General features: G+C 37.4%; 1 protein-coding gene across 1 annotated transcript; it reads right to left on the reverse strand.

Annotated features, from left to right (window-relative positions):
• Positions 1–10,946: 10,946 nt before the first annotated feature.
• Positions 10,947–16,846, reverse strand: LOC137872316 (uncharacterized). The gene is made up of 10 exons (XM_068710511.1): positions 16,835–16,846; positions 16,700–16,733; positions 16,534–16,584; positions 16,276–16,323; positions 16,018–16,065; positions 15,763–15,807; positions 15,296–15,467; positions 13,253–13,365; positions 11,640–11,814; positions 10,947–11,040 (listed from the first exon to the last, which is right to left on the reverse strand). Exons 1-10 carry the CDS (start codon positions 16,844–16,846, stop codon positions 10,947–10,949), a joined length of 792 nt encoding a protein of 263 aa, XP_068566612.1.
• Between the last annotated feature and the right edge of the window lie 95 nt (positions 16,847–16,941).

The raw sequence follows: 16,941 nt of genomic DNA on the forward strand, positions 1-16,941 counted from the left end.
CCAAGACCAGGAAAAATTCAGGTCCAAACTCTAACTGGGCTCACAGTGGCTCAAACAGGGGATGTGATTTATAGGTAAGTTCTGACCGAGTATAAATAATGTCAATGTGTTTAATGCAATTACTCATATTGTGTTCTACTGAATGTGATGCGTTAATGTTGCTACATGATGTGTTTGTGAGACCAAACATATTTCCACATTCTATTCTGTTCTATTGATCAGTCATGTACTTGCTAACCAATGAGCATCAGGAAATGGCAGCATATGTAGAAAAACTATTCATCTACTTCTGTGGTGGAACAATATAAATATTTCTTCTATTAAGAAAGTGACATTTAGTCAATGAGCAGTCACACTAGAATAGTATGTTTGATATTGAATATGTTTCAATTTAAAAAGATATATTCATTTTGTGTTATACCACACTAATAAAACATTAGGCTCTGTGAGGCTGTAGGAACAGTGGTGGTTTGAGCTGAACTCTAACACAATGACAAAGGGAACATGCTGATTATTAAGCAGGTATAATTTTTACAATGTGCATCATCTTAGTTTAGCATGTTTGTTCACATGCTAACATTGGCTAATTATCACTGAACACGTCGTACAGCTGAGGCTGATAAGAATGTCATTAGTTTTGGCCGTTAAATACAAATTTTGACCTGATGATGATGATGATGATGATGATGATGATGATGATGAAGATGGGATCACTAAATTGATTTCACTTAATGAATGTGTTTACTAAATGTAGATGTTATTCGTCCAATAGCTATCAAAATATTACACTCAACACCACGAATGTCAACTTTCTGGTTGCGCTGATGGAAGGTGGTCAGGGGATCACCAAAGTTGGGAGGAATCATCCTCTGGGGACCAGGAATGGTTTTATTAAGTGCCACTGTGTTTGTTTTTTTCAGAAGTGACACAACTACAGGATTCGTCTGCAGAAACAGAGACCAATCGGGGAAGAACTGTAGTGATTATCGCGTTCGTTTCAGCTGCCGTCCCCCTTTCTGTACTGTACAAGGTACTGAGTGAGCACATTCATGTTCAAAGTAAAGCTACTAATGGAAAGATGATTTCCCCTTCTCTTCATCGTTTTTTGTGCATAAGCGTTCTTTTAGAATGTTGCTTTTGCTCTGCAGTTTCCCACCAGTCATTGTCTTTCTTTTATTGCTCTGTGCAGTGTGCTGGACTGACTGGTTTGACAGAGATAACCCCAGTGGAACAGGAGACTGGGAAACTCTCTTACATCTTCGCAAAGCGAACCCAGGAAAGATCTGTCCAAAACCAGCACAAATTGAGGTCGAAACTCTAACTGGACTCACAGTGGCTCAAACAGGGGATGTGATTTATAAGTAAGTTCTGACCGAGTATAAATAATTTCAATGTGTTTAATTCAATTATTCATATTGTGTTCTACTGAATGTGATGCGTTAATATTGCTACATGATGTGTTTGTGAGACCAAACATATTTCCACATTCTATTCTGTTCTATTGATCAGTCATGTACTTGCTAACCAATGAGCATCAGGAAATGGCAGCATATGTAGAAAAACAATGTATCTATTTGTGTGGTTGAACAATATAAATATTTCTTCTATTAAGAGAGTGACATTTAGTCATTGAGCAGTCACACTAGAATAGTATGTTTGATATTGAATATGTTTAAATTTAAAAAGATATATTCATTTTGTGTTATACCACACTAATAAAACATTAGGCTCTGTGAGGCTGTAGGAACAGTGGTGGTTTGAGCTGAACTCTAACACAATGACAAAGGGAACATGCTGATTATTAAGCAGGTATAACGTTTACAATGTGCATCATCTTAGTTTAGCATGTTTGTTCACATGCTAACATTGGCTAATTATCACTGAACACGTTGTACAGCTGAGGCTGATAGGAATGTCATTAGTTTTGGCCGTTAAATTAAAATGTTGACCTGATGATGATGATGATGATGATGATGATGATGATGGGATCAACAAAGTGATTTAACTTAATGAATGTGTTTTCCAAATGTAACTGTTATCCATCTAATAGCTATCAAAACATTACACTCAACAACACAAATGTCAACTTTCTGGTTGCGCTGATGGAAGGTGGTCAGGAGATCACCAAAGTTGGGAGGATTCATCCTCTGAGGACCAGGAATGTTTTTATTAAGTGCCACTGTGTTTCTTTTTTTCAGAAGTGACACAATTACAGGATTCGTCTGCAGAAACAGAGACCAAAGGTTAAATCGTCGCTGTAGTGATTATCGCGTTCGTTTCAGCTGCCGTCCCCCTTTCTGTGCTGGAAAAGGTACTGAGTGAGCACATTCATGTTCAATGTAAAGCTACTAATGGAAAGATGATTTCCCCTTCTCTTCATCGTTTTTTGTGCATAAGCGTTCTTTTAGAATGTTGCTTTTGCTCTCCAGTTTCCCACCAGTCATTGTTTCTCTTTTATTGCTCTGTGCAGTGTGCTGGACTGACTGGTTTGACAGAGATAACCCCAGTGGAACAGGAGACTGGGAAACTCTCTTATATCTTCGCAAAACGAACCCAGGAAAGATCTGTCCAAAACCAGGAGATATTGAGGTCGAAACTCTAACTGGACTCAGTGTGGCTGCAACAGGGGATGTGATTTATAGGTAAGTTCTGAACGAGTATAAAAAATGTCAATGTTTTTAATGCAATTATTCATATAGTGTTCGACTGAATGTGATGCGTTAATGTTGCTACATGATGTGTTTGTGAGACCAAACATATTTCCACATTCTATTCTGTTCTATTGATCAGTCATGTACTTGCTAACCAATGAACATCAGGAAATGGCAGCATATGTAGAAAAACTATTCATCTACTTGTGTGGTGGTACAACATAAATATTTCTTCTATTATTAAGAGAGTGACATTTAGTCATTGAGCAGTCACACTAGAATAGTACGTTGGATATAGAATATGTTTAAATTTAAAAAGATATATTCATTTTGTGTTATACCACACTAATAAAACATTAGGCTCTGTGAGGCTGTAGGAACAGTGGTGGTTTGAGCTGAACTCTAACACAATGACAAAGGGAACATGCTGATTATTAAGCAGGTATAACGTTTACAATGTGCATCATCTTAGTTTAGCATGTTTGTTCACATGCTAACATTGGCTAATTATCACTGAACATGTTGTACAGCTGAGGCTGATAGGAATGTCATTAGTTTTGGTTGTTAAATTAAAATGTTGACCTGATGATGATGATGATGATGATGATGATGATGATGATGGGATCACGAAAGTGATTTCACTTCATGAATGTGTTTACCAAATGTAATTGTTATCTATCTAATAGCTATCAAAATATTACACTCAACACCACAAATGTCAACTTTCTGGTTGCGCTGATGGAAGATGGTCAGGAGATCACCAAATTTTGGAGAATTCATCATCTGGGAACCAGGAATGTTTTTATTAAGTGCCACTATGTTTCTTTTTTTCAGAAATGACACAACTACAGGATTCGTCTGCAGAAACAGAGACCAAAGAGGGAAGATCTGTAATGATTATCGCGTTCGTTTCAGCTGCCGTCCCCCTTTCTGTGCTGGAAAAGGTACTGAGTGAGCACATTCATGTTCAATGTAAAGCTACTAATGGAAAGATGATTTCCCCTTCTCTTCATCGTTTTTTGTGCATAAGCGTTCTTTTAGAATGTTGCTTTTGCTCTGCAGTTTCCCATCAGTCATCATCTCTCTTTTATTGCTCTGTGCAGTGTGCTGGACTGACTGGTTTGACAGAGATAACCCCAGTGGAACAGGAGACTGGGAAACTCTCTTACATCTTCGCAAAGCGAACCCAGGAAAGATCTGTCCAAAACCAGCACAAATTGAGGTCGAAACTCTAACTGGACTCACAGTGGCTCAAACAGGGGATGTGATTTATAAGTAAGTTCTGACCGAGTATAAATAATTTCAATGTGTTTAATTCAATTATTCATATTGTGTTCTACTGAATGTGATGCGTTAATATTGCTACATGATGTGTTTGTGAGACCAAACATATTTCCACATTCTATTCTGTTCTATTGATCAGTCATGTACTTGCTAACCAATGAGCATCAGGAAATGGCAGCATATGTAGAAAAACAATGTATCTATTTGTGTGGTTGAACAATATAAATATTTCTTCTATTAAGAGAGTGACATTTAGTCATTGAGCAGTCACACTAGAATAGTATGTTTGATATTGAATATGTTTAAATTTAAAAAGATATATTCATTTTGTGTTATACCACACTAATAAAACATTAGGCTCTGTGAGGCTGTAGGAACAGTGGTGGTTTGAGCTGAACTCTAACACAATGACAAAGGGAACATGCTGATTATTAAGCAGGTATAACGTTTACAATGTGCATCATCTTAGTTTAGCATGTTTGTTCACATGCTAACATTGGCTAATTATCACTGAACACGTCGTACAGCTGAGGCTGATAGGAATGTCATTAGTTTTGGCCGTTAAATTAAAATGTTGACCTGATGATGATGATGATGATGATGATGATGATGATGGGATCAACAAAGTGATTTCACTTAATGTATGTGTTTTCCAAATGTAACTGTTATCCATCTAATAGCTATCAAAACATTACACTCAACAACACAAATGTCAACTTTCTGGTTGCGCTGATGGAAGGTGGTCAGGAGATCACCAAAGTTGGGAGGATTCATCCTCTGAGGACCAGGAATGTTTTTATTAAGTGCCACTGTGTTTCTTTTTTTCAGAAATGACACAACTACAGGATTCGTCTGCAGAAACAGAGACCAAAGAGGGAAGATCTGTAGTGATTATCGCGTTCGTTTCAGCTGCCGTCCCCCTTTCTGTGCTGGAAAAGGTACTGAGTGAGCACATTCATGTTCAATGTAAAGCTACTAATGGAAAGATGATTTCCCCTTCTCTTCATCGTTTTTTGTGCATAAGCGTTCTTTTAGAATGTTGCTTTTGCTCTCCAGTTTCCCACCAGTCATTGTCTCTCTTTTATTGCTCTGTGCAGTGTGCTGGACTGACTGGTTTGACAGAGATAACCCCAGTGGAACTGGAGACTGGGAAACTCTCTTATATCTTCGCAAAACGAACCCAGGAAAGATCTGTCCAAAACCAGGAGATATTGAGGCCCAAACTCTAACTGGACTCACAGTGGCTCAAACAGGGGATGTGATTTATAGGTAAGTTCTGAACGAGTATAAAAAATGTCAATGTTTTTAATGCAATTATTCATATTGTGTTCGACTGAATGTGATGCGTTAATGTTGCTACATGATGTGTTTGTGAGACCAAACATATTTCCACATTCTATTCTGTTCTATTGATCAGTCATGTACTTGCTAACCAATGAACATCAGGAAATGGCAGCATATGTAGAAAAACTATTCATCTACTTGTGTGGTGGTACAACATAAATATTTCTTCTATTATTAAGAGAGTGACATTTAGTCATTGAGCAGTCACACTAGAATAGTACGTTGGATATAGAATATGTTTAAATTTAAAAAGATATATTCATTTTGTGTTATACCACACTAATAAAACATTAGGCTCTGTGAGGCTGTAGGAACAGTGGTGGTTTGAGCTGAACTCTAACACAATGACAAAGGGAACATGCTGATTATTAAGCAGGTATAACGTTTACAATGTGCATCATCTTAGTTTAGCATGTTTGTTCACATGCTAACATTGGCTAATTATCACTGAACATGTTGTACAGCTGAGGCTGATAGGAATGTCATTAGTTTTGGTTGTTAAATTAAAATGTTGACCTGATGATGATGATGATGATGATGATGATGATGATGATGATGATGATGATGGGATCACGAAAGTGATTTCACTTCATGAATGTGTTTACCAAATGTAATTGTTATCTATCTAATAGCTATCAAAATATTACACTCAACACCACAAATGTCAACTTTCTGGTTGCGCTGATGGAAGATGGTCAGGAGATCACCAAATTTTGGAGAATTCATCATCTGGGAACCAGGAATGTTTTTATTAAGTGCCACTATGTTTCTTTTTTTCAGAAATGACACAACTACAGGATTCGTCTGCAGAAACAGAGACCAAAGAGGGAAGATCTGTAATGATTATCGCGTTCGTTTCAGCTGCCGTCCCCCTTTCTGTGCTGGAAAAGGTACTGAGTGAGCACATTCATGTTCAATGTAAAGCTACTAATGGAAAGATGATTTCCCCTTCTCTTCATCGTTTTTTGTGCATAAGCGTTCTTTTAGAATGTTGCTTTTGCTCTGCAGTTTCCCATCAGTCATCATCTCTCTTTTATTGCTCTGTGCAGTGTGCTGGACTGACTGGTTTGACAGAGATAACCCCAGTGGAACAGGAGACTGGGAAACTCTCTTATATCTTCGCAAAGCGAACCCAGGAAAGATCTGTCCAAAACCAGGAGATATTGAGGCCGAAACTCTAACTGGACTCAGTGTGGCTCAAACAGGGGATGTGATTTATAGGTAAGTTCTGAACGAGTATAAATAATGTCAATGTTTTTAATGCAATTATTCATATTGTGTTCTACTGAATGTGATGCGTTAATGTTGCTACATGATGTGTTTGTGACACCAAACATATTTCCACGTTCTATTCTGTTCTATTGATCAGTCATGTACTTGCTAACCAATGAGCATCAGGAAATGGCAGCATATGTAGAAAAACAATGTATCTATTTGTGTGGTGGTACAACATAAATATTTCTTCTATTATTAAGAGAGTGACATTTAGTCATTGAGCAGTCACACTAGAATAGTACGTTGGATATTGAATATGTTTCAATTTAAAAAGATATATTCATTTTGTGTTATACCACACTAATAAAACATTAGGCTCTGTGAGGCTGTAGGAACAGTGGTGGTTTGAGCTGAACTCTAACACAATGACAAAGGGAACATGCTGATTATTAAGCAGGTATAATGTATACAATGTGCATCATCTTAGTTTAGCATGTTTGTTCACATGCTAACATTGGCTAATTATCACTGAACACGTCGTACAGCTGAGGCTGATAGGAATGTCATTAGTTTTGGCTTTTAAATTAAAATGTTGATCTGATCATGATGATGATGATGATGATGGGATCACGAAAGTGATTTCACTTAATGAATGTGTTTACCAAATGTAAATGTTATCCATACAATAGTTATCAAAATAATACACTCAACACCACGGATGTCAACTTTTTGGTTGCGCTGATGGAAGGTGGATGGATGGATTTGAAGTATTCATCCTCTGGGGGTCAGGAATGTTTTTATTAAGTGCCACTGTGTTTCTTTTTGTCAGAAGTGACACAACTACAGGATTCGTCTGCAGAAACAGAGACCAAAGGTGGTTTCGCCGCTGTAATGATTATCGCGTTCGTTTCAGCTGCCGTCCCCCTTTCTGTGGTGGAAAAGGTATTGTGTGAGCACATTCATGTTCAGTGTAAAGCTACTTATAGTTTTTGTGTTTTGTTTAAGCGTTCTTTTAGAATGTTGCTTTTGCTCTGCAGTTTCCCATCAGTCATCATCTCTCTTGTTTTGCTCTGTGCAGTGTGCTGGACTCAGTGGTATGACAGAGATGACCCCAGTGGAACAGGGGACTGGGAGCTTTTGGTTTACCTGAGGAGAAGTTACCCAGGACAAATTTGTGACAAACCTCTGCACATTGAGGCTGTTACCACTGACACAAATACTCCAGCCACCGCCACAGGAGATGTCATCTATATGTAAGTGGCCTCATAGGACAATACTTTAAAATGTTGCTAACAACCACCAAATAATGAATCTATACTTCTCAAAATTAAAACTTCTTTCCCAAAGTATCCAAATCATCATGATGTACTGCCTGGAGCTGCTGCTTAAGCAGTGAATAGAAACATTGTAGATGCACATTTACATTAGATAAGATGACATTTTAATGAGCCCCATGAGGAAACACATAATGTCTAAAGGTTTTAGCTGAGCTTCACTTTATTCTTGTGCTCACAGCTTTGTTTGAGATTACATTATTTGTGGTCTGGAGAGTAAGAAACACTCATAACCCAATTTATTGGTCTTCCTTATTCATGATTACTTTCTTTTAACTGTGTTGGCTATCTAAGATATTTTTAATTTTAAAAGAATCTACACCTGGCATCAAGAAAAAAACTTTGAACATTTGTGTACAGTACTTTCATTAGCTAGATCATGTTTTTATCATAGATAAACAATAATGTACTGTATGTTTCAACATTGTGCACCACTAAAATGAAGTTCTTGTTTAATTTCAATATGGTTTCCTTGTTTTAAATATTATATTGACCTTCTGTTTGGAATCATATTTCAGCTCCAGTCCAACCAAGGGATTTGCTTGCCGCAAACGGGACCAGAGATATCGCGTGTGCCGTGACTACAAAGTCCGGTTTGGGTGCCCATGCTAGAAAAAAGCCCTGACTCCAAACACTGCGATGGATAAGAAGAGACAACGTTCACATTTTGATTACTTGAATTTTTGTCCGATTTTTCTTTCATGTTATATTTTTTTTCTTCTTTTCTCAGGTGGAGGAAGTACATGTATAATAGACCTTTTTTTACAGCAGACATTTTGACTTTTGACTTGTAGGAAAAGTAAAGATGAATCAATGATGGATCTGTTCTATACCAGGACCCTATGGAGCTCAGCCATAGTTCATTCCATTATTTAAGCTTCTGCTTTTACCATTCCAAAACGTTTTGTGGAAAAAGGCCCATATTATGTGCTTTATCAGTCTATTCTCTTTTCTTTCTAGTGATTATGAAATCATTATCTTGTATTGTAAGAAGTCAACAGTAAAAAGCAATAAAACTGCTAATCAACAGCAAATCCTTTTTGTCATTAAGTTTTATTTGTCAACTCTGCCCGTGTTTTTAGGAATTTATTAGAAAGTTATGATTTGGTGTGTTTAGAACAGATGGTGGGAGCAGTTATGATATACAGACAGCAGGAGGTGCTGGATAGCAGTTCATCACTAATGTTAGATGTAAGAAAAACATACAGTATGGTCAGATTTCAGCAAAAGGTTTCGGAGCCCTGCTTTTTTAATATGTTGTAGCCACGCCCAAATAAGGAACATTCATGTTAGATGGCACTTCCTAGCATGTAGCATGTCTGCGCGGGAGGAGGGACAGTTGGACTACATTTGAATGGTAGTTTTTATCAGATACATTTAATGGAAGACAATACCCCAAAAGTCTTTCCTTCAAACAGTCATAACTTCTCAGGACATAGTTGAAAATGCTTGGAAATGGCATGAAACATTTGATTTGAGGACTTGAATGAGCATCTTTATCAGCAAGTCTGCAGACCCTCTGGAAAGCTATCTTCTTCTAACAACATGCTAATGACTTGAAACTACTTGAACCTTAAAACGTGTCCTCTTGTGTCCACCATATGTCAATTTCATGTGTTTTTATAGGACCCAAGTACTGAATCTGGAGTAACCTTTCAAAAAAGGCCCGTTTCCTAATATCCCAAAAATGGCCGTTTTGACTAAATTTGTATTGGCTTATCATGTAGGCCAATAGTCCCCCTCCTTCAAATGGCCATAACTTCTCAGAGCATGGCTGAAACTTCTTGGAAATGCCATGAAACCTTCCCCTTGATGACTTGAATGAGCCCATTAAGCAGCAAGTCTGCACAGTCTTGTGAAAGCTATCTTTCTCCAGGAACTTTCTATTGAGCTAAAACCAAGTGATTCTTAAAGACTGTCGTCTGTTGTACACTATTTTTGATGGAAAATCAATTACATGGGAAATCAGGTCTAAAAGGCCTAAAGAGTTGACCCTGTTCCATTTTTAATTTGTCCTTTTTGGAAGCATTTGGTACATCAACTGACGTGTCCATGGTCGAACTAGGCATCGCACGGTGATAACTGACACATTTCCATGTTTTCCAATGAAAGTCGTACTTCAAAACCATAAAAGGACACATTCGGCACTTAGTCCAACCTTTTCCTAGGTTTCCAATGAAAGTCGTACTTAAAAACCATAATACACACAGGCGCCTGGTACACGACAACAGGAAACATGTCCTCCATCTTTAATTTTGAATGAGAATGTGATTGTGGAAGTTTAACACGTGCTATGTTGTATTTTAAAAAGTGTGCAGAGTAACCAGAATGAGAACACATATCACCTATCAAGTGTCATTTTCCATAATAACAATTCTGATCATAACTCAAATTCCTAAAATAACAGGAAGATATGACAGAGCTCTGATGAAAAACTATGACATGTTTCTTATTTGGGCGTGGCTACAACATATTAAAAAAGCAGGGCTCCGAAACCTTTTGCTGAAATCTGACCATACTGTATGTTTTTCTTACATCTAACATTAGTGATGAACTGCTATCCAGCACCTCCTGCTGTCTGTATATCATAACTGCTCCCACCATCTGTTCTAAACACACCAAATCATAACTTTCTAATAAATTCCTAAAAACACGGGCAGAGTTGATAAAAAAAACTTAATGACAAAAAGGATTTGCTGTTGATGAGCAGTTTTATTGCTTTTTAGTGTTGATTGATTTCTTACAATACAAGATAATGATTTCATAATCACTAGAAAGAAAAGAGAATAGACTGATAAAGCACATAATATGGGCCTTTTTCCACAAAACGTTTTGGAATGGTAAAAGCAGAAGCTTAAATAATGGAATGAACTATGGCTGAGCTCCATAGGGTCCTGGTATAGAACAGATCCATCATTGATTCATCTTTACTTTTCCTACAAGTCAAAAGTCAAAATGTCTGCTGTAAAAAAAGGTCTATTATACATGTACTTCCTCCACCTGACAAAAGAAGAAAAAAAATATAACATGAAAGAAAAATCGGACAAAAATTCAAGTAATCAAAATGTGAATGTTGTCTCTTCTTATCCATCGCAGTGTTTGGAGTCAGGGCTTTTTTCTAGCATGGGCACCCAAACCGGACTTTGTAGTCACGGCACACGCGATATCTCTGGTCCCGTTTGCGGCAAGCAAATCCCTTGGTTGGACTGGATCTGAAATATGATTCCAAACAGAAGGTCAATATAATATTTAAAACAAGGAAACCATATTGAAATTAAACAAGAACTTCATTTTAGTGGTGCACAATGTTGAAACATACAGTACATTATTGTTTATCTATGATAAAAACATGATCTAGCTAATGAAAGTACTGTACACAAATGTTCAAAGTTTTTTTCTTGATGCCAGGTGTAGGTTCTTTTAAAATTAAAAATATCTTAGATAGCCAACACAGTTAAAAGAAAGTAATCATGAATAAGGAAGACCAATAAATTGGGTTATGAGTGTTTCTTACTCTCCAGACCACAAATAATGTAATCTCAAACAAAGCTGTTAGCACAAGAATAAAGTGAAGCTCAGCTAAAACCTTTAGACATTATGTGTTTCCTCATGGGGCTCATTAAAATGTCATCTTATCTAATGTAAATGTGCATCTACAACGTTTCTATTCACTGCTTAAGCAGCAGCTCCAGGCAGTACATCATGATGATTTGGATACTTTGGGAAAGAAGTTTTAATTTTGAGAAGTATAGATTCATTATTTGGTGGTTGTTAGCAACATTTTAAAGTATTTCCCTATGAGGCCACTTACATATAGATGACATCTCCTGTGGCGGTGGCTGGGGTATTTGTGTCAGTGGTAACAGCCTCAATGTGCAGAGGTTTGTCACAAATTTGTCCTGGGTAACTTCTCCTCAGGTAAACCAAAAGCTCCCAGTCCCCTGTTCCACTGGGGTTATCTCTGTCATACCACTGAGTCCAGCAAACTGCACAGAGCAAAACAAGAGAGACGATGACTGATGGGAAACTGCAGAGCAAAAGCAACATTCTAAAAGAACGCTTATACAAAACACAAAAACCATTAGTAGCTTTACACTGAACATGAATGTGCTCACACAATACCTTTTCCACCACAGAAAGGGGGACGGCAGCTGAAACGAACGCGAAAATCATTACAGCGGCGAAACCACCTTTGGTCTCTGTTTCTGCAGACGAATCCTGTAGTTGTGTCACTTCTGAAAAAAAGAAACACAGTGGCACTTAATAAAAACATTCCTGATCCCCAGAGGATGAATCCTCCCAACTTTGTTGATCTCCTGATCACCTTCCATCAGCGCAACCAGAAAGTTGACATCCGTGGTGTTGAGTGTAATATTTTGATAGCTATTGGACGGATAACAATTACATTTGGTAAACACATTCATTAAGTGAAATCACATTGGTGATCCCATCATCATCATCATCATCATCATCATCATCATCATCATCATCATCATCATCAGGTCAACATTTTAATTTAAAAGCCAAAACTAAAAACATTCCTATCAGCCTCAGCTGTACGACGTGTTCAGTGATAATTAGCCAATGTTAGCATGTGAACAAACATGCTAAACTAAGATGATGCACATTGTAAACGTTATACCTGCTTAATAATCAGCATGTTCCCTTTGTCATTGTGTTAGAGTTCAGCTCAAACCACCACTGTTCCTACAGCCTCACAGAGCCTAATGTTTTATTAGTGTGGTATAACACAAAATGAATATATCTTTTTAAATTTAAACATATTCAATATCCAACGTACTATTCTAGTGTGACTGCTCAATGACTAAATGTCACTTTCTTAATAATAGAAGAAATATTTATATTGTACCACCACACAAATAGATAAATAGTTTTTCTACATATGCTGCCATTTCCTGATGTTCATTGGTTAGCAAGTACATGACTGATCAATAGAACAGAATAGAATGTGGAAATATGTTTGGTGTCACAAACACATCATGTAGCAAAATTAACGCATCACATTCAGTCGAACACAATATGAATAATTACATTAAAAACATTGACATTTTTTATACTCGTTCAGAACTTACTTATAAATCACATTCCCTGTTGCAGCCACACTGAGTCCAGTTAGAGTTTGGGCCTCAATATCTCCTGGTGCTGGACAGATCTTTCCTGGGTTCTCGTTGCGAAGATGTAAGAGAGTTTCCCAGTCTCCAGTTCCACCGGGGTTATCTCTGTCAAACCAGTCAGTCCAGCACGCTGCACAGAGCAATAAAAGAGAGATGATGACTGGTGGGAAACTGCAGAGCAAAAGCAACATTCTAAAAGAACGCTTATGCACAAAAAACGATGAAGAGAAGGGGAAATCATCTTTCCATTAGTAGCTTTACACTGAACATGAATGTGCTCACTCAGTACCTTTATCCTCGCAGAAAGAGGGAGGGCAGCTGAAACGAACGCGATAATCATTACAGCGACGATTCCACCTTTGGTCTCTGTTTCTGCAGACGAATCCTGTAGTTGTGTCACTTCTGTAAAAAGAAACACAGTGGCACTTAATAAAAACATTCCTGGTCCCCAGAGGATGAATCCTCCCAACTTTGTTGATCTCCTGACCACCTTCCATCAGCGCAATCACAAAGTTGACATTTGTGTTGTTGAGTGTAATATTTTGATAGCTATTGGACGGATAACATTTACATTTGGTAAACACATTCATTAAGTTAAATCACTTTAGTAATCCAATTATCATCATCATCAGGTCAAAATTTGTATTTAAAGGCCAAAACTAATGACATTCCGATGAGCCTCAGCTGTACGACGTGTTCAGTGATAATTAGCCAATGTTAGCATGTGAACAAACATGCTAAACTAAGATGATGCACATTATAAACGTTATACCTGCTTAATAGATGAAATCTCTATATATTGTACCACCACACAAATAGATACATTGTTTTTCTACATATGCTGCCATTTCCTGATGCTCATTGGTTAGCAAGTACATGACTGATCAATAGAACAGAATAGAATGTGGAAATATGTTTGGTCTCACAAACACATCATGTAGCAAAATTAACGCATCACATTCAGTAGAACACAATATGAATAATTGCATTAAACACATTGACATTATTTATACTCGTTCAGAACTTACTTATATATCGCATCCCCTGTTTGAGCCACTGTGAGTCCAGTTAGAGTTTGGACCTGAATTTGTGCTGGTGCTGGACAGATCTTTCCTGGGTTCTCGTTGCGAAGATGTAAGAGAGTTTCCCAGTCTCCAGTTCCACCGGGGTTATCTCTGTCAAACCAGTCAGTCCAGCACACTGCACGGAGCAATAAAAGAGAGATGATGACTGATGGGAAACTGCAGAGCAAAAGCAACATTCTAAAAGAATGCTTATGCACAAAAAACGATGAAGAGAAGGGGAAATCATCTTTCCATTAGTAGCTTTACACTGAACATGAATGTGCTCACTCAGTACCTTGTACAATACAGAAAGAGGGAGGGCAGCTGAAACGAACGCGATAATCACTACAGCGACGATTCCACCTTTGGTCTCTGTTTCTGCAGACGAATCCTGTAGTTGTGTCACTTCTGTAAAAAGAAACACAGTGGCACTTAATAAAAACATTCCTGGTCCCCAGAGGATGAATCCTCCCAACTTTGTTGATCTCCTGACCACCTTCCATCAGCGCAACCAGAAAGTTGACATCCGTGGTGTTAAGTGTATTATTTTGATAGCTATTGGACGGATAACATTTACATTTAGTAAACACATTCATTAAGTTAAATCACTTTAGTAATCCCATCATCATCATCATCATCATCATCATCATCATCATTATCATCATCATCATCATCAGATCAACATTTTAATTTAAAAGCCAGAACTAAAAACATTCCTATCAGCCTCAGCTGTACAACGTGTTCAGTGATAATTAGCCAATGTTAGCATGTGAACAAACATGCTAAACTAAGATGATGCACATTGTAAACGTTATACCTGCTTAATAATCAGCATGTTCCCTTTGTCATTGTGTTAGAGTTCAGCTCAAACCACCACTGTTCCTACAGCCTCACAGAGCCTAATGTTTTATTAGTGTGGTATAACACAAAATGAATATATCTTTTTAAATTTAAACATATTCAATATCCAACGTACTATTCTAGTGTGACTGCTCAATGACTAAATGTCACTCTCTTAATAATAGAAGAAATATTTATGTTGTACCACCACACAAATAGTTACATTGTTTTTCTACATATGCTGCCATTTCCTGATGCTCATTGGTTAGCAAGTACATGACTGATCAATAGAACAGAATAGAATGTGGAAATATGTTTGGTCTCACAAACACATCATGTAGCAACAATAACGCATTACATTCAGTAGAACACAATATGAATAATTGCATTAAAAACATTGAAATTATTTATACTCGGTCAGAACTTACCTATAAATCACATCCCCTGTTTGAGCCACTGTGAGTCCAGTTAGAGTTTGGACCTGAATTTGTGCTGGTGCTGGACAGATCTTTCCTGGGTTCTCGTTGCGAAGATGTAAGAGAGTTTCCCAGTCCCCAGTTCCACCGGGGTTATCTCTGTCAAACCACTCTGTCCAGCACTCTGGACCAAGGATTTTGAATTTAGACAAATTACCAACAAGACATTTGACATCTTTCAATAATTGCACATGTTGTGATCGGTCTAATGTAAAAGATAGATACCAAGACAGATAAAATAAATGTAAAAACAAAAAGGTGGAATCTCCTTATGAATATGTTTGGGAAAGTAGCAAGGCCACGGTGAATGGAGTTATACAAAATCAAAACAATGAATGACATCTTTATACCAAGTGAAGCAATGAATGGTTTGGTTTGTACTTTAAATATCAGGATTGCCACTGAAAATAATCTCTTACCTAGGGGGACACGCAAGGGGCCAGGAGTCTGCTGCTGTCCACTTTCTGTTAAAGGTAATTTAGGAAAAATAGAGTTTACTGTGACTGTGTATATTGATGATTATAGAGCAGTCAAACTTTGTACATTTGATCTTGACCTTTTCAGTTATTGAGATGATACTACTGAAGAAGAATCCGGCCAAAATGGCAAAACTTAACTATAAAAGAAAACAAGAGCGTTACAAACACAGAATATAGCTTAGTGCAATCTCTTACCTTCAGTCACTGGAATCAAGGGGCCAGTAGTCTGCTGCTGTTCGATTTCTGTTAAAGGTAATTTAGGAAAAATAGAGTTTACTGTGACTGTGTATATTTCTGATTGTAGAGTTGTCAAAATTTCTACATTTGATCTTGACCATTGCAGTTATTGAGATGATTCTATTGAAGAAGAATCCGGCCAAAATTGCAAAACTTAACTATAAAAGAAAACAAGAGAGTTACAAACACAGAATATAGCTTTGTGCAATCTCTTACCTTCAGTCACTGGAATCAAGGGGCCAGTAGTCTGCTGCTGTTCCCTGCCTGTTAAAGGTAATTTAGGAAAAATAGAGTTTACTGTGACTGTGTATATTTCTGATTGTAGAGTAGTCAAAATGTGTACATTTGATCTTGACCATTGCAGTTATTGAGATGATTCTATTGAAGAAGAATCCGGCTAAAATGGCAAAACTTAACTATAAAAGAAAACAAGAGGGTTACAAACACAGAATATAGCTTTGTGCAATCTCTTACCGACAGTCACTGGAATCAAGGGGCCAGTAGTCTGCTGCTGGTCGCTTGATGCTAAAGGTAATTTAGGAAATATAGAGTTTACTGTGACTGTGTATATTTGTGATTGTAGAGTAGTCAAAATTTCTACATTTGATCTTGACCATTGCAGTTATTGAGATGAGCCTACCGAAGAAGAATCCGGCCAAAATGGCAACACTTAACTATAAAAGAAAACAAGAGGGTTACAAACACAGAATATGGCATACTGCATACACAACATGTAAATCTGCATTGACAAAAAAAGAAAAACATAATAAATTACCAAGTTGATCATGATTGTAGATACTGGATCTTCAAACCTGCAAGGAAAGTTGTTTGCATTTAGGAATATGAATACAATTGTCCATTATCAAAATAAGAAGTGGATGA

The sequence above is a fragment of the Cebidichthys violaceus genome, unplaced genomic scaffold (assembly GCF_023349555.1).
Source record: "Cebidichthys violaceus isolate CVI_PGR_0920_01 unplaced genomic scaffold, fCebVio1.0.p SCAF_158, whole genome shotgun sequence".
Classification (NCBI taxonomy): domain Eukaryota; kingdom Metazoa; phylum Chordata; class Actinopteri; order Perciformes; family Stichaeidae; genus Cebidichthys; species Cebidichthys violaceus.